Below are 19,523 nucleotides of genomic sequence, written 5' to 3'. Positions count from 1 at the left end.
CAGCTTTGGATGATGTCAGGTTTACACAGGGTAGAATGAAGCCCACCTAGTCAGTCAGTAACCTGCAGAAACACAGTCATGTTAGCACATGATTTATGTTGGAAATATATAGAAATACATAGTGAAGTAGATAGGAAATCATCCCTTGGAGATGTGAGGTGGCAGAGTTGTGTTGCAATCAAAATGAGTGTGTGAGCAACCTAGCTGTTTGATGTCAAAGTTACATTAAAGCAAAACGGTAAAAAGAACGAATCAGCACACAAAACGCTGGAGGAACTCAGTGATCACTTTGCACTAAAATGGACTTTTTTTGTTCTAAATGTGTTCTTTCTTGTAAAAATTGTGTTTTATTTATATTTCTCTTGTGAATGCTGCTTATATGATGCTGTGATGCTGCTACAATTAAGTTTTTCATTGCACCTGTGCACACATGTACTTGTGCCTATGATAATAAACTTGACTTTGGGTCAGGCAGCACCTATAGAGTCTATTTATGCTACCAGTCCAGATAAAGGGTCTATCTATACTTCCAGTCCAGATGAAGGGTCTTGACCCAAAACGTCGACTATCCATTTCCCTCCATGGATGCTGCCTGACCTGCTGAGTTCATCCAGCATTTTGTGTGTTGTTCCAGATTCCAGCATCTGCAGTTTCTTGTGTCTCCACTGAACAATAGTGAATGTTGTTCTTGGCTTGAGCGATCAAATTGATTGAATTATTAAGTTGATTGATAGCATAATTGTTTGCCTTCAAAGACAAAGGTTCTTGGCTCTTGTGTTATATAATCTGCTCTAGGTTCCCACTAGACCTGTACAATGGGTGTAAAATTTCCCATATCTCTTGTTTCTTTTTCGGTTTGCCAATTTCCAAATTGAGGTTGTGAGGAAGAGATCTGTGGGAAGCCTTAGCTGGATGTTATCAAATAATTAAAGGGAAACTTTAACATTTTTAAAATTATTTTAGTTTAACTGGTACAAATGTTGCACAGGATGGTTGGTTGCTGTTTTGATTTGTTTCTATTTAATCATTTTACTTGCAAATAAGTTTGATTCTGATTTCGTCTGTCGATGTTGGATAGTTGCCTTAGTGTTTTTCAATGTGAGCAGAATAATTTAAAAAGGAAAAGAAGTCTTCCGTGCAAATGCTTTGCGATAAGATTAAATATGAAGCTTGTTACACTGTATCCTGTTCCTGTCAGACAAGCTCTTCAATTAGAGATGGGCAATTTTGTTAAAAACAATTTGACATTCAAATAGGTAAGCTCGGTGGGGTGTGCTCTTGCCTTAGAGTTGCCTGTTATGAATTCTAGTCCCACTCTAGAAACTTGAGCACAAAGTTCTGGTTGACACTCTTACTCTGTGTCCTGACAGGGTGCTGTACTGTCAAAGCTGCTGCCTTCCTGATGAGGCATTCTCTCAGACCTCGTTTCCTCATGGACGCAAGAGATTCTGTGATACTAATCTGACAAAGAGCATGGGAGTTCTCACCAGTGTCACAATGAATATACATCAGAAAAAAAGCTAGACTCCAGTTATTGTTATATTGCTCTCTATGGATCTTGCTGTGCATAAATTTGCTGTCATGTTTCCAATTTAACAACTGTAATTACATTCTAAATGTGCCTCATTGATTGTAAAATTCCTTGGTCATCCTGAAAGTAATGGGAAAGGTACTCGTGAAATGTATGTCCTTATAAGTCTGTTAGAGAAGGATGCATGGAGAGGATGTAGTTTGTGGAAATTTCACGTAGATGCCACGGCCAAGAAAGCTCACCAGCACCTCTCCTTCCTCAGAAGGTAAAGGAAATCGGTTTGTCCCCTTTGACACTCACCAACTTTTATTGATGCACCATAGAAAGCATCCTATCCGGATGCATCACAGTTTGGCACGGCAACTGCTCTGCTCAGGACCACAAGAAACTGCAAAGAGTTGTGGACATAGCTCAGTGCGTCACGAAAACCAGCCTCCCCTCCTTGGACTCTGTCTTTACCTCTCACTGCCTTGGTGAAGCAGCCAGCATAATCAAAGACCCCACCCACCCGGGTCATTGTCTCTTGTCTTCTCTTCCATCAGGTAGAAGATACAGGAGCCTGAGGGCACGTACCACCAGGCTCAAGGACAGCTTCTATCCCACTGTGATAAGACTATTGAATGGTTCCCTTATACGATGAGATGGACTCTAACCTCACAACCTACCTTGTTGTGACCTTGCACCTTATTGTCTACCTTCAATGCACTTCCTCTGACACTTTACTCTGTACTGTTATTGTTTTTACCAGTACTACCTCAATGCACTCTGTACTAACTCAATGTAACTGCACTGCGTAATGAATTGACCTGTACAATCGGTTTGCAAGACAAGTTTTTCACTGTACCTCTGTACAAGTGACAATAATAAACCAATACCAATTTTCTATTGTGCACTCGGTTGAAGGGTGTTGATAGAGAGTCTGACTGAAGCAAGATACAGGTGACCCCCCCCCCCCCCCACACACATTATGGCCATTCAAGTTATGTAAATTCACCCTCACAAAATTAACAAAACACTACCCAAAAATTTGTTACAGAATAAAATTCACCAGCACGGAATTTATGTGGGGGAAAAATGTTAATAAATAAACACAATTTTTTTTTCAACACTCATTTCTTGATGCATGTCCAAATGGTGTGACTTCACATTACGGAAAACTGCAATACAGACCATCTTCTGGGAGCACGACCCTCCCCCGTAATGTGGGGGTTGCCTGTACTTGGGCCAGACCAGCATGACTGAAATCTTCAGCAAAACAAACAGTATATTAAGAGCTGTTTCTATTTAGAGATTGAAGGCTTCAGGCTTTCCGTGTATTTGGGTTCAGTTGAGGAGATGTCTGCTGGAGGAGAACAATGTGATGACTATACGGCAGCATAGACAAGGCGCCAAATAAGTTGGGTTGAAGGACATGGTCAGGGAAAGTGGAATTGAAAGCATGTTTTTTTGTGTCCTTTGCTCATGGCTGTGGCCGTGATTTTATTCATAAGACACCCAGCAGGAATCAAATCATTGTATTCCTTTTTCCTGTTTGGAGCAGGACAGGACAGAACGTAAACTTTATAACAAGGACTATGTGATCCAAGTCAGTTATCCTTGTGTTCTAATCTTTCTTCATCAAAAAACTGCTCTTGGCTTCAATTTCCTATGTATCAAAGAACAGAAGGTCAACTCTGTGTGTGTGTCTGTATATGTGTGTGTGTTGTTTCTTGGGCCAGTGTGCATTGTGAAGTTTCTTGAGGATGATTGCAATTACTTCAGCTAAAAGTAAAATGGTTTTGCATTTTTCCTATCCTAAACTCTCTTTGGTCAAATGGAATCAAATTGCCTTTCTTTTTCAATAGAGAAAAGAAGAGGAGGTTGAGGAGTTAACAATATTACTCCTGGAGTTCAGCAGTTTTCTTTGAACTGTGCCAAACATGCTTGGCTTCATGAACTTATCAACTGCTATGGAGTGGCTTTAAGTGCATGCGGGCTGCCTTACAGTCTTGTGGGTTTTAGTCTTTTAATATATTATTGGCATATTTATTTTATTGATTTTTCCAAGCCATGACACACAGATGTGCACACACAGTGTCAAGTAAGTATAAGTTTTCGTTGAGGAAGGATTAGAAGCAGGGATAATTGGATCAGAGCATGTGATGACATTACTCAATTTAAAATCGTACATTCTGTCCTTATTTACATTCCCTTAAGAAATTCTTAATTCCATGTTGATAATTGGAACAGTTTATAATCTTTTGCAGTAGTTCCTGATGGTGAAACAGCAATGTGTTTACTGATGGGGAGATTACAATCACTGTGTGAGAGGTTTAATCAGGTCTTATTGTAAATGTGGCTCCGCAGTGATTTTCACAATGGACAGACAGCCAGAATCTAGTAGTCAACATTTCTCCCAGGGTAGAAATGTCGAATACTAGAGGGCATAGGTTTAAGGTGAGAGGGGGAACGGTTTAAAGGGGATGTGCAGGGCAAGATTTTTACACAGAAAGTGGTATGTGCCTGGAACGTGCTGCCAGGGGTGGTAGCAGAAGCAGGTACAATTGCAGCATTCAAGAGGCTTTTAGATAGATACATGGATATGCAGGGAATGGAGGGATATGGATCATGTGAAGGGAGAAGGGATTAGATTAATTCAGCAACATGCTCAGCCCAGACATTGTGGACTGAAGGGCCTGTTCCTGTGCTGTCCTCTTCTGTGTTCTTCAAAAATAAAGTATGCTTTCTTTTTATTCAGGAAGGGGACACGTAATTGTTAAGAGGGATGGATGTAGAAACAGAAGAGTTTAAAGTGAGATCTCTGAAAGGTAGGACACAGGTAGCTGGCGGTGGATGAGGGTCCAAAGGCTGCAAATCCTCACATTACCTGGAGTGCGTTGTACTCTGTGCTCACAATGGAGAAACCAGAGGGAGGTTGGGGACTAATTAGTAGAGCACCTATGTTCAGCCTGAAGTGGTGACCCTGAACTTCCAGTTGCATCTCAATGTAAATGACCCATCAGAAGTGTGGCAGGGGGATAGACGTTTATCAGTAAGTAGAAGCAAAAGTCAGCAGGTAAATCTGCACCACCAGTATTTTGCCTCAGAATTTTAAGAAGTGTATGTGCTCACCGCTGCCAGCAAGTGCATTTTGTAGTGTTTCTGTCTTATTTTAATATTCTCTTCAACCTCCCCATCACACCTGGCACCAGGACTGGCCACTGGTTACCAGAGACTTGAGACATGTGTTTGCAGGAGAATATATTGGAAGCCATGTGCCAGCTCTCCTCTGTTCATTAGAAGGATCCTGTTTGGAGTATTGAAGGACAGAGAAATGGACCATTTGAGAAAGGAGTACGTTTTAGAAGCTGGGCAGAGTGAGGTCTCGTATGGATTTGTAGGTGTTAATGGAGGCTTTAAAGATCCTTTGCTGGTATTTGATATCACTCCATTTGAGAAAGGAGTACGTTTTAGAAGCTGGGCAGAGTGAGGTCTCGTATGGATTTGTAGGTGTTAATGGAGGCTTTAAAGATCCTTTGCTGGTATTTGATATCACTTAAGAAATTACATTCCACTTTCCTCTAATTGTGATCCTGAAGATGAATGAGTGGTGGTTTCTGAACTGAGGTGAAGCTTCTGCTTTCCTCAGCCTGAGACAGGAAGGTCTGTCATTCTTGCTAGGATGACTCTCCCCTACCACTGGCTGCTGTTTCTGAGAGATTAAGTTCAGTGAGCAACTTGTCTTCTGAGTTCAGTGAGCAACTTGTCTTCTGAGTACTTACATCATGTAAAAACTATTCCTTTCCAAAAATGGTGTTCATTTTGTTCATGGAAATATCACTGTCTTCCAGTGCATTGGGTTCATGCTGATCTAACGATGGAACCACTCTCTATTGCTTTACAGAATGAAAAGAACATATTGGAACAAAGTCAATTATTTTAACTGATGTTAGTGTTAGCCACAATGCTGTTGGGTTCATAACTCTTGCAACACTTTTAAAAGCAGAGGCATATGCTTCATTAAGTAGAACTTTAATACATTTGCATGGCTGGCCCCTAATGGGAAGAGGCAGGTTAATGACCTCTCAAGAACGTCAAGTATCTCTAAGTTGGTGCATCTGAAGAGCCCACCATTTCATGTCACTGTGTATGTAACTGTTCTTTGATCGGTCTCGTTTCGGGTCATGCAAATCTTTATTAGCTGTCTTTATTTTAGATAGTGCTGCTATCAGCTCTAGGAGATGTTGTTGGAGGCTGTTATCTGGGTGAGACTGCAATCTGTTGGTTGATACTGAATGGAGATGGGTGTGTGTGTAGGGTCAGTAAGTCCTTTGTGCACATCTTCAACCTTCATCAGATCTGGGTTGTTTGACTAAATAGCTTCAGACTGTGATCTGTTCATGTGTTTAATATTGCAACTGTGATAAGCGCTACGATCATTATCCTTCCTGGCTGCTGTAGGTTTTGAAACAAAGTACTTTTTTGGAATGTCTCACAATTTTTATTAATGGGACCGAGAGATATGGGGTTTGTGCAGGAAAGTGGCACTGAGGTCAAGGATCAGCCATGATCTTTTTGTAGGCCAAATGATCTTCTACTGCTTCTGTTCCATGTGTTTCTGTGTTCCTATTTATTTTATTGTGAATTGTGCAGGGAGTGAGTCACCTGACAGAAATGTATTGAAAAAAAAACATTTATTGTCCATGTGAAGCTTGGAAGAAGAAATAGTGATGGATCTGGAATCAGATACAGCCAGACAGGTGCTGAGCAACGTTCTTGAAGTGCTGGATTCCTTATAGTGAAGCTATTACTACAGTGCCGTCAGGAAGGAGGTTCCAACACTCTGACCCAGCTACACGGAGCACAGTATATTCCCGAGTCAGGATGGGGTGACTTGAATGGGAACCTCTGGACGTCGGTGATCCCATGTGCCTGCTATCTCTGTCCTTCTTGATGAGGTAAAGGGTTCAGGAGCTGCTGTCAGAGTAGCTTAGTTGAGCAACTATAGTGTATTTTGTAATGGTGCACACTGCAGCCTCTGTGTGCCAGTGATGGATGGAATAAATGTTCACGGTGGTGGCTGGGGTGCTGGTCAAGCAGGCTGCTGCGGCATTGATGGTGTTGAGCTCATTGAGAATTGTTGGAGCTGCATTCATCCAGGTAAGTGGATAGTATCCCATCTTGCTCCTGACTTTCACCTTGTGGATGGTGGAAGTGCTTTGGTATACTAGGAAATGAGTCATTTGCCACAGGGTACCCCATTCCTGATCTGCCCTTGCAGCCACGGTATTGTTATGGCTGGCCCAGTTGAGTTTTTCATCAATGGTTAACCCCAAGATATTGATAGTGGGAGATTCATTGATGATAATTCCATTAAGTGTCAAGGGTAAATGATTAGACTGTCTCTTGTTGGAGTTGGTCATTACCTAGTACTTTTGTGTCACAAGTGTTACTTGCCACTCACAGCTCCATGCCTGAATATTGTCTTGTCTGGATAGTCTGTCCTTTGTTGACCAATGACTTCAACTTTATCAGGGCTTCTTGAGCCCACCCTCTGCCAAATGCCACCTCTGGAATTCAGATCTTTGGTCCATGTTTGGACCAAGGCTCCTCATTTCTTGCCCTGCACCGCAGTGCTCAGAAGCAGAACTGTGGATCTTCTACTTGGCACTTCTGGCCGAACATAGTTGTGAATGCTTCAGCTATGTCTTTTGTACTCTTGTGCTGGGCCCATTTGTGGAGTCTCCTCCCATTCACTGTTTAATTGCCCACCAACGAGATGTGGTTGCTCTGCAGATCTTGGATCTGGTTCATTGATTGTGAGGTCACATAGCTCTGTCTTATGCATGCAGTTTTTGCTTTTTAGTACACATATAGTCCTGCGTTGCAGTTTTGCTTGGCTGACACCTCATCATATTTACATATGTCTGGCGGGGATTTTGTGATAATCCAGCAGTTCCAAGGTTCCTTTACCAATGCTTTTTTTTTGTTAATTCTGGAATTAATTGAAATCAAATTAGCAGCTGCCATGCTGGGATTTGAACTCTTGTCACTAAATCATTCGTCTAGTCCTTATGATTACTAGGCCAGTTACATAAACCACTACCCATTCCCGACAACCAAATCCTGCTTCTCTACCCCATTTCCTAGTACTTGCTTGCTTAACCAATGGAAGCATTGTAGAATAGTTTTTCATATTTTGCAAGACTTAAAAATTGTGTCCAGTGCTAGATTTGTAATCCAAAACCTTAATAATGGGGCAAAAAAAAAACAGGATTTGGTTGTCGGGAATGAGTAGTGGTTTATGTAACTGGCCTAGTAATCAAAAGGACTGGACAAATGATCTACTGACAAGAGTTCAAATCCCAACCTGGCAGCTGCTAATTTGAATTCACTGAATTCCAGGATGTTGCAGATGTTGGAATAAAAACACAAAATGCAAGAAATAGTCAGCTGGTCAGACAGCATATGTAGAAAGAGAAAAACATAGTTAGTGGACTGGAGCACACCTTTTCTCTATGGATTACCAGCTTCCACTTTTTTTTATTATTGCTATACTGTTTCTAACGACCTGGTGTCCTCACTACCATGGCCTCTGCCACTTGCATCAGACCACCAGCATTTTGTTGCTTTGTGCTCCAGTACATAGATGTAGAATTAAGGAGCACATGACATGGACTGGAGGTGGAGGGGAGACAGTTGTCTATGAAATCACCAGCTGTGATGGCAATGACGAGCAGTTCAGTCACCTACCCCTGGTAAGGAGGACAGTTGGATGCAATGGAAGGCATTGAATGATGGCCAGAGCCTTGAATGACCAATTATTAAGGCAGTTATATAGTTATGACTGGGCCCCATATCTGAGGAAGGATGTGCTGGCCCAGGAAAGCGCCCAGAGGAGGTTCACAAGAATGATCCTAGGAACGAAAGGTGTTTGATGTCTCTGGGCCTGTAATTGATAGAGTTCTGAAGGATTGCGGGGGGGCGGGGGAATCTCATTGAAACCTACCAGGTACTGAAAGGCCTAGATAGAGTGGATGTGGAGAGGATGTTTCCAGTAGTAGGCAAGTCTAGGATCCGAGGGCACAGCCTTAGAATAAAGGGATGTCCCTTTAAAACTGAGGCGAGGAGGAATTTCTTCAGCCAGAGGGTGGTGAATTGGTGGAATTCGTTGCCACGGAGGGCTGTGGAGGCCAAGTCATTGGGTGTATTTAAGGCAGAGATTGATAGGTTCTTGATCGGCAAAGGGGTTAAGGGTTATAGGGAGAAGGCGGAAGTATGGGGCTGAAAAAAATTCAGGCATGATTGAATGGTGGAGCAGGCTCGATGGGCCGAGTGGCCAAATTCTGCTCCTGTATCTTATGGTATTGTAGGGCAAGGATTTGCTTGCGCGATTGAAATTCAATTGATAGGGTATACTCAGCATTCACATGAATACACCAAAGTCATGTTTAGAGATACTGCTGCCTGAAGATTATATCACAAAGGATGCTGACACAAGAATTCTGCTCCCTAACCAGTTGGCAGCAAAGCAATGATGGTCCCTTATGCCTAGAAGAGCTGAGCAGAAGAAGATCTCGAGCTATTTCAAAGAAATGGAGTATGGTCAACTGCAGTAGTAGTTATGTCCAAGGCAGATTGAGCAGCATGATTGTATCATGATGACAGAGCAACTTTAAATCATTCATTCAATGATAAATGCAAACTTTTACCAACTTTCCAGGATCTGTCTGCACTGTTTGCAGAAATCCATGTATTTTTTATGAAACTAAATTTGGTACATGCTTATGGGCCACTGGATGTGAATGAGGAAGCAGAAGTACCTTGTAATCAATACTTGCAAAGGTTTGTGCTCCTACATTAAGTTTCTGTGTAGAATCAGATAGACCATATAACAGTACAGCACAGGAACAGGCCCTTTGGCTCATAATGTTGCACTGAACCAATTACATTAGTAATAAAATGCCCAACTAAACTAATCCCTTCTGCCTACACAATGTCCATATACTACCATTTCCCTTACATTCATGTGCCTACCTAAGAGCTTCCTGAACGCCCCTATCATATTTGCCTCCACCACCATTCCAGGCACCCACCACTCTCTGTGTAAAAAAAAACTTGCCTCGCACATTTCGTTTGAACTTTCCTCCTCTCACCTTAAATGCATGCCCTCTGCTATTAGACATTTCAACCCTGGGGAAAAGGTGCTGGCTGCCTACTCTGTCTGTGCCTCTCATAATCTTATAAACCTCTATAAGATCTCCCCTCGGCCTCTGCTGCTCCAGAGAAAACAACTCAAGTTTGTCCAACCTATCCTCATAGTACATGCCCTCTAATCCAGGCAGCGTCTTGGTAAACCTCTTCTGCACCCTCTCCAAAGCCTCGACATCCTTCTTATAATGGGGCGACCAGAACGGAATACAATACTCCAGATGCGGCCTAACTAAAGTTTTATAAAGCTGCAACGTAACTTCCTGACTCTTGAACTCAGTGCCTCAACTAATGAAGGCAAGCATGCTACATGCCTTCTTTACCACCCTATCAACCTGTGTAGCCACTTTCAGGGAGCTATGAACTTGGACCCCAAGATCTCTCTGCTCATCAACACTGTTAAGGATCTTGCCATTAACAGTGCAGTGTCTCTTTACATTTGATCTCCCAAGGTGCAACACTTCACATTTGGCCGGGTTGACCTCCATCTGCCATTTCTCCTCCCATATCTGCAACTGATCTATATCGCGCTGCAACCTTTGCAGGTCTTCTACCCTATTCACACCACCACCAATCTTCGTATCATCTGCAGGTTTACTAACCCACCCACGTACATTTTCACCCAGGTCATTTATATACATCACAAACAACAGAGGTCCCAGTACAGATCCCTGAGGAACACCACTAGTCACAAACCTCCAGCTAGAATAAGTCCCATCAACCACTACACTCCTGTCTTCTACAGGCAAGCCAGTTCTGAATCCAAATGGCTAATTCACCTTGGATCCCATGCATCTTAATCTTCTGCATGAGCCTCCCATGAGGCACCTTGTCAAACACCTTACTAAAATCCATGTAGACAACATCCACAGCTCTACCTTCACCAATCACCTTTGTCACCTCGTCAAAAAACTCAATCACGTTAGTAAGGCACAACTTGCCCTGCACAAAGCCATGCTGACTGTCCCGAATGAGGCTATGGTTTTCTAAATGCTCATAAATCCTATCCCTAAGTATCCTCTCCAGTAACTTCCCTACCACTGATATGAGAGTCATCGGCCTATAGTTACCAGGATTATCCCTGTTTCCCTTCTTGAATAATGGAACAACATTAGCTACTCGCCAGTCCTCCGGGACCTCGCCTGTGGCTAGAAAGGACACGAAGTTGTTGGTCAGGGCCCCAGCAATCTCATCTCTTGCCTCTCTCAATAACCTGGGCTATATCCCATCAGGCCCTGGGGACTTATCCACCTTAATGGTCTTTAAGAGACCTGACACTACCTCCTCCTTTGTCTCGAAATGCCCCAGCACATTAGCACGCTCCACACTGATCTCCCTAGTAAATACTGATGCAAAGTACTCATTAAAGATCTCGCCCACCTCCTCCACTTCCAATCACATGTTCCCTCCTTTATCCTTGAGTGGAGGACCACTCTCCCTAGTTTTCCTCATGCTCTTGACGTATGTATAGAATCCCTTGGGATTCTCTTTAGTCCTACTTGCCAAGGATTTTTCATGGCCCCTCCTGGCTTTCCTAATTCCCTTCTTGAGTTCCTTTCTGGCTTCTTTATAATCCTCCAGTTCTCTGTTTGATCCTAGCTTCCTGAGCTTTACATACTTTTCCCTTTCTTCTTGACTAAATTCACCACCTCTCTCGACATCCAAGGTTCTTTTACCTTGCCATCCTTGTCCTTCCTTCCTACTGGAACACACCTGTCCTGTACTCTGTGCAGTTGGTCTTTAAACACCCTCCGCATGTCAGATGTGGACTTGCCCAAAAACAGCTGTTCCCAATTAATTCTCCCTAGTTCCTGCCAAATGCTCCTGTAATTTGCCCTGCTCCAATTTAATACTCTCTCGCAAGATCCATACTTATCCTTAAGTTAAGTTGTGGTCACTGTTCCCTAACTGTTCTCCCACTGAAAGGTCAGTCACCTGGCCAGGCTCGTTACCCAACACCAGGTCCAGTACGGTCCCTCCTCTCATTGGACTATCGATATATTGATTTAAGAATCCCTCCTGGATGCACCTAACAAATTCTGCCCTGCCTAAACCTCATACACTAAGGAGGTCGCAGTTTATATAAGGGAAGTTGAAGTCACCCATGACAACAACCCTATTAGTTTTGCTTTTTGGGGGTGGGGGGGAGGGTGGGGGTTGTAGTATAATCCCATCAGAGTGATTGCATCTTTCTTATTTTTGAGTTCTACCCACATAGACTCTGTGGATGAGCACTCCATTATGTCCCCTCTGATTGCGGCTGTGATATTGTCTCTGATTAGTAGTGCAACTGCCCCCTCCCCCTTTTTACCTCTCTCTCTACCTTTTCTAAATCATCGAAACCCTGGAACATTAAGCATCCATTCCTGTCCCTCTCTCAACCAAGCCTCTGTTATGTACTGATCCATGGTCTGTTCATCACCCTTACCCATAATACTCCTTGCATTCAAATCCACAAACTTCAAGCTGTCCATCCCATCGTGTCTATTACTTTGCTCCTGCCTGTTTTCACTGTCCACCTTCCTCTCAATCCCTCCACTTTCTGACCCGGTGCTCTGATTCCCTACCCCCTGCCAAACTAGGTCCTCACCAAAGATCTTCCAGTCCATCATGGATGAAATTTTCAGGGCACTGACAATTGTCTGAGAAATTAAGATGATTCTCTAATTGTTAATTGTTACAACTAGTGCAATGAATAATCTGCACAGACAAAGAACTGAAGTGACTTCACAATCACAATGTGAAACTGAATTGGCCCAAGAGCAGATTTGCATAGCCAGAGGTAGTGTTTCTTGACAGACTCATTTGTGAGCTGAAACCCAATAAGACTGGTACAGAGCTTCATTCTTTTCTGTGAATCATTCAATATTAATCTAGATTTTTGTCTCCTAAAACAATGATGTTAACACCTTGCGCAAGCTTCTCAAGGACAAAGAGTGAAATTGGACTGGTGACCAACAGAAAATTTGTTCAATGGAAATACAGTTGAAGAAGCAATTTTTTTTTCCCACTGAATTGCTATGATATGTCAAGAACTTTCGCAGTAAATGGTGCTTCATATTATGGCTTAAGCACGATCAATAGCTATGTTATATACGATGAGCAGGAGCAACACGTAGCATTTGCTTAACATGCTCTTAACAAAAGTGAATGTGTGCAAATTGAGAAGGAAATGCTAAATGATTAAATATTATTTATTGAAACAAAATGTTATTGCTAATTGCTCTCAAGTTTAAGACATTGGCAATATTGATAGTGAAAGTTTAATTTTTTTGTGCTCTGCAACTTGTAAACAAGGATCTTACTATTATAGCCACTGAGATTGATAGTGAATTGACAAGATGAATTATGAAAGTGAGTTTACAAACACTCTGTAAGGATGGACCAGCCTGGTATTGTCCAATTGAAGATTTATTGCCATTCTGAGACCGAAGACTTGAATCATCAAGAATACGAGAATGTTTAAAATTAGGGACATCAAGCAATCATTTCAAATATTCTTTCAAATGGCAGTAAATGTACCACTGAATGTTGAGATGAATCTCTGCTACGCATGGAATACTGGATGAATTAGTGTTTGCCAGTGATCCTCAGTTTACTTCATATTTGGTTGAGAGTTTTATGAGATGTAATGGTGCCAATCATTTATTCACTGTTCTGTATCATCCTGCTTCCATAGGGGTAACAGAAAGTTGTGTACATGTGCTAAAAGAAGCCTTGAGGAAACAAATGTTTCATGGTTGCTGTAGCTTAACAATGAATCATCAATTGGCTAACTACTTGTTTAAATCCTTTGAGTGCACATCCTTCTACTGGTTTCACTCCAGCAGAGCTGTTAATACATCATTGTCTTTGTATGCAATTGAATTTGGTACAGCTTTCCTGAGAAGAAAGAGTAGAAGGGCAGTAATTAAAGCGGAAGGCAATGGCTAGAGGCAAAAAAAGGCGATTTTGACTAAGTGAAAGACTTGGAGTCAGCAGATCAGGTAGCAAGAAAAAGTCTCAGCAATGGGGCTTCAGTGAAGTAGTCCATTTTTTTTTGTTTGGAAAGGCATCTAATACTCGTTGGAAAGAACATCAGAAATGTCCATATTTATAAGGTGATAACAGCAAGAGATGTACCTGAAGATAATGAGATGTACATGTGACTAATAAAGGTATCTTGTCTCAAATGAGCATAGAATCAATTACTTTTGAAGTATTACAGAAAACGGAAGAGTCAAGACATTGCAATTCCTTTGGTTCAAGGAACTACTGTAACACATCAGAGAACGAATTAAGAAAGCCACTAATAGGCTGAATCTCTAATGATAATGAACACATGAAGAACTTCTACTTATTTTCAAAGAGAGAAAGCAGTGTGGTGCAAGTACAGTGTGTTATTGGGCCATATGATGACATCATCTTGTATGACATTAGTGCCAGGCATTAGTGTACCTTTCATTTAGATTAAAATAAAGCACACACAATTGTTTTGAAGCTCTTTTGTCCTGTAAACATTATTGTGGTTGGAGCTTATCACCACTACCAGTATAATCCAAAATACATTACTCTAATTTTTTTCTCCTCCCAGAGGATTTCAAGCATCTTTTCTCTTTCAAATTTGCAATATTTGACCATTTTTCATTTAATCAGTAGACTGTTGATAGTGATCCTATCTCTATAGTAGGCTTGTGAGACAAAGTGGGTTAGCATGTGCCTGAATATAATGAGTTTGGTGTAATTGTGATTCAGTGCAAAATTGCCAAGGGTGAGTAACTGAATTAAAGTTAAATATATTTAGCCTGGGTAATGTGTATGGCTCACAAGTGTACAGTCATTTAACACTTCTCACTGTATCTGGTGCCGAAAATTTCCATCAGCAGTCTTCCTTCTTTCCACTTGTTTTGCAGTATACCATTCATCGGATTCCACGTAGTCGTGAAGTTCGTCAGTCCTGGGCATCGTCAGTGGTCTCCACACTATATGCACTGTTGTATTCCATCCCACTGGTATTCCAGCTGAAACCAGACATGGTACGTATAACCATCCAACAGTGGAATCTATTTGCATCTACAAGATCTTTATGTGATTTACAGGCCATACAAGTATCTCTTCTACTTTCATATTTTTTAGGTGTGTGGAAATTTTAGCATCAAACATTTTAGTTGTAAGACCTTGCAGAGTTGGTCGATGGTACAATATATTGAACTAGATGTTGCTGACGTTAGTGTGTGGCTCTGATATTTTACTGATTTTTAGCTTAGTCCCTAGTCGGCAAATTCAGGGCTATAGGTTTCTCTTGTTCTACATGGCAACACTCAAATTTCTACATTCCACAGCATATAAAAATTTCATAATTACCCTGGTTATGGGCGTGAAACGGCTGTTTAATTGTGCAGAAAGCTCAGCAGCCAGTTGTGCAGCCAGTTATGCTTGACTCCTCAGTACTGTCAGCCTTCCTTTTAGAGCTTATTGCTTGAATCCAATGTTATTGTGCTTTCCCCTTGTAATGTATGTTTTCTTTAAATGGCTCTACTTCAATAGCCAGGGCATCCCACTTTTCAATGATCCTTTACTAAAACGTGCAAAGCTTTCCCTCATTTTATTAAATTATTTTGATGAGCTTTTTTTAAAAAAAATACAGAGCAGTTGATACTTTTATTTGTGTATATGAGTTTTACACCCACAAAATGAGCTGTTTCCAATTGCTCAGGCCAGCTTGATCTAATAAAACGATGAAATGCCACTACTTCTGTTTGCATGCACTTCGATTCAGTTCATTGACCAAACAATAAAAATGATGACTGTTGTAACTTGCAGTCAATAAAGTCCTGTGACTTACAATGTTCCAATGTTTATTTTCTCTTGCCTGGATTTCCAGACAAGGAGTTGCATTGATTGTCTGCTGCTGGGAAAAGAAAACTCATACAAAAGCCGCTGCAAAATCTGCAGAGTTGACGATGAAAGTTTGGGACTGACTAGCTCTAACCTCCTTGTTCAAATGATACCATTAGACTCCATTGTGGGTAATATGGTTTGCTTATTTTGATGGGATCACTGCCTTGTTGAAGTTTTACCATTTTTCCATCTGGTCACTACCTTTCCTTGTTTCTTAAAAAGAATGGTAGAAAATTTAACAGATGTTCCACTGGAGCCCCGGCTAGCAGGCCATTCCTGTTCTGTCTACACTTGGATATCCATTTCTGTATTCTTTCATCTGTATCCCATTTATTATGATACATAAAATGTTTAAACCCAGTGCGGTTCAATGGGAACAGCACTCGTTGGTCTCCTGAGAGTAATTTTTATGTCTTGCACTGTACTGCTGCTGCAAAACAACAAATTTCACGATGTATGTCAGTGATAACAAACCTGATTCTGATTCAGAGTTCCTTCTCGAGCCTGTCTTAAGTGGACAACCCCCTGTTCTGAATCTATGCCCTGTAGTTCTAGGTTCCCTAGAGAGGGGAAATATCCTTTCCACATGCACCCTGTCAAGCTCCCTCAAAAATGTATGTTTTGTTGAGATTGGCTCTCATTTTTATAAACTCCAATGTATATATCGGCCCAACCTGCTGAAACTTACCTCCTAAAACACTATAGGAATTATCTTGTTGAGTGTTCTCCGAATTACCTCCACTTCAACTATATCCTGCAACCGAATTGTGGGCATGCTATGTTTGCGCTGGACGAGTGGCGACACTTGTGGGCTGGCCCCAGCACATTCTCAGTAATGCAAAAAAACGCATTTCACTGTGTGTTTCGATGTACATGTGACTAATAAATAAACATCTTATCTTATCCTGACCTTAAATAGAGTATGGTTGAACACGGTCCCCCAGATGCAGTCTCACTAATCCACTGTGCAGCTGTAGCAAGATTTCCCTACTTTTACACTCCACACCCTTTACAATAAAGGCCAACATTCCATTGCTTTCTTAATTACTTTCTGTACCTGCTTTTGAACATTGTGTTTTATGTACAAGGATACTTGGATCCCTCTGTTGAATAGCATTCCATAATCTTTCTTAATTTCAGCAATCTTTGGCTTTTCTCTTCTTACCAACATGGCTAACTTTGCATTTTCCCCACATTATGCTTTTACTTGCAGAATCTTTTCCCTGCTCACTTAACTTTTCCATTTCCCACTGCAGACTCTTTGTGCCCTCCTCACAACGATCTTTCCCACCTATCTTTGTGCCATCAGAAAATTTGATGACAGCACATTCGATCCCTTCATCTTTGTCCTTTCAGAACCTTGAGTGAAAAACAAACTTCTGAGGGAGTGGTTCTGATGAGAGGTCTTGACCCAAAACGTCGACTGTCTATTTCCCTCTGTAGTTGCTGCCCAAACCACTGAGTTCCTCCAGCAGTTTTGTTTTTTGCTCCAGATTCCAGCATCTGTTGTGTTTCCTTCCAGAACCTTCCCAGTTCTGATGAAGGATCTTTGACCTGAAATGTTAATTCTGTTTCTCTTCCCACAGATGTGGCCTGACCTACTGAATATTTCCAATATTTTCTGTTTTTATTCTGTTTTCTGTTAGTTTGTCGATCCACTCACCATGCTAAAGTGTTATCCGCAGTGCCATGAGCTTTTACAATGGGCAGTAACCTTCTATGTGGCATTTTATCACATGCCTTTTGAATATCAACTGGCTCCCTTTCATCCACCTTACTCATTTCAGACTCAAAAAAGATGAACGAATTAGTTTCTCTTTTGTAAGACAATGTTGACTCTGTTTGATTTTTATAATGATTTTGCAAATGTCCTACGACTATTACCTTAATCATAGATTCCTGCAATTCAAAGCTACAGATGTTAGGCTAATTGGCTTATAGTTTCCTACTTTCTGTTTCTCTCTGCTTTCATTACATTTATGGTTTTCCAATCCACTGGGACCTTTCTGGAATCTAGAGAATTTTGGAAAATCGCTCCTAATATTTCTCCTGTCTCTGCAGCCATTTTTCTTCAAGACGCTGGGATGCAGGTCATCAGATCCTGGGGACTTGTCAACCATTTGTCCTATTAATTTGATTGTAACTTTTCTCTACTGATAGCAATTGTTCCAAGCTTGACTTTTCTTTTAACTATTATTGGGATGCTTTTGCTGTCTTCTACCACTAAGGCAAAATATTTGTTCAAAGTTGTTCTTATTTTTCATTATTAATTACCCTGCCTCATCCTCTAAGGGACCAATGCTTACTTTAGATACTGTCTTTTTATACTTACTTGATATATCTTATATATTACCTTTTTATATTTCCTGTTTATATATTTCTGGTCTGTTTACTATCATAATCTATTTTCTTCCCATTAATTATTTTGTTTAGTAATTAAAGGATTTAGAAACAAGTTACCTAACTTTACTTGATTTCCACTGACTTTAGCAAGTTGAAGGTGAACTGACTGAGTGCCTTGAACTGATGATTGCATTCAGTAAATTAGGTAGAAAGTAACTCTGTCTGCTGGTGGAGAATTCAGAAAGAGGCAGTTTAATCTCGAAATAAGAACAAGGCTATTTAACAGTGAAATTAGGAAGCTTTTTTTTTCACAACTGGTGGTGGAAATCTGGAGTTCTGGATACTGTGACAGTTGAAATTTTATTAAGAAAAAGGGCTAATTGCTTTGGTTAAGGAAGATTACCAAGATTCTGTGGATTTCTGTGGGTCTGTGGATTCTATGGATTAAAGTGAGTGAACGATATGGACCAACCACAATCAAATTGATTGGCAGATCAGTCTCAATTGGGCAAATAGCTACCAACTTTTCCAACATGCAGTTGATTTCAATGGAATGAAAATTAGCCATATTCCTACAACAGTGAGGTGATTCTCTCCACTAGATCACCAGTGATGTCTCCACTTTCTCTTCTGCAAACACTGAAGTTGTGACCTACACCCACAAGTACCAGTCATTAATGTAAATCAAAAGCATCATTGGTACTTGTACTGAACCTCGGATACTCCCACTATGTATCTGCCTCCGGTTCAAAAGTTATTCATTCCACCCAAAATTCTCTCCTTTCCATCCATTAGTCAATTTTCTGTCCATGCTGCCAGTGATCCAAATATCCACTTGCCATCTACTTGCTAACAAGCCTGCTATTTTGGACTTTATTAAGTACATATTTACAGAAAACTAACCCCACAGCCCTCATCAAAAAATCTTATTTTAGTTAACATGATTTTCCCTTAACAAGTACATGCTGGATCATCTTTATTATTCAATGCAAATCCAATTTTCTCTCAGATTGTCATTTCTGGAGTTTCCCCACTAAGTTTATAATTCCCAGGATGAACCTTCTTCCCTTTTTTGAACAATGATTACATCATTTGAAATCCTTCAGTTCCCTGACACCACCACAGAGGAAGGGATGGTTTATAGCCAGCACCTCTGTCATATGTAACCTTACTTCCCTCACATCCTTGAATCCATCCTGTCGTGTACATTTAAGTGTGGGTAGTCTTCTTACTACCTTCTCTGTATCTATTTTAATCTCGCCGAACATCCAAGAAACTTCCTTGTTCTGTAGCTTTTGTGAAGCCTGGTTCCTTGGCAAAGTGCACATTTAGTACCTTGGTCGTCTTTTGCCTCCACTAATAGTTCTCTATTTTGGTCAATAAATGGTGCCAGCACTCCCTTCATTGTTAGCTGCACCTATTAATGAGCCTGTACATCCTACACACTATATGAGAGACATAAAAGACATTTTTGGCACCTTTTGAAATGTGTAACTAGAGACCAGGTTTCTGGGACTTTTAATTTTCTTGTCTTGGACAGTATACTTCTTATAAAAATTGTGGGCAGTACATGGGAATT

At 41.0% G+C, this 19,523-nt stretch overlaps 1 protein-coding gene across 2 annotated transcripts in view; it reads left to right on the top strand.

Moving 5' to 3' along the window:
• Positions 1 to 19,523, top strand: part of alg14 (ALG14 UDP-N-acetylglucosaminyltransferase subunit) — a 74,507-nt gene that overhangs the window by 12,331 nt on the left and 42,653 nt on the right. Inside the window, exon 3 of one of the 2 annotated variants that reach the window (XM_052013017.1) lies at positions 14,614 to 14,736. The exons of the other annotated variant lie outside the window; for it this stretch is intronic. Within the exon in view, the coding sequence (XP_051868977.1) occupies positions 14,614 to 14,736 (123 nt within the window). The remainder of the gene's footprint in view (positions 1 to 14,613; positions 14,737 to 19,523) is intronic. 2 annotated transcript variants of the gene reach the window in all.

This window comes from Pristis pectinata, chromosome 3 (assembly GCF_009764475.1).
Source record: "Pristis pectinata isolate sPriPec2 chromosome 3, sPriPec2.1.pri, whole genome shotgun sequence".
NCBI classification, from domain to species: domain Eukaryota; kingdom Metazoa; phylum Chordata; class Chondrichthyes; order Rhinopristiformes; family Pristidae; genus Pristis; species Pristis pectinata.
Note: the sequence above shows the minus strand (reverse complement) of the source record. Positions and strands in the feature narration are given on the sequence as shown.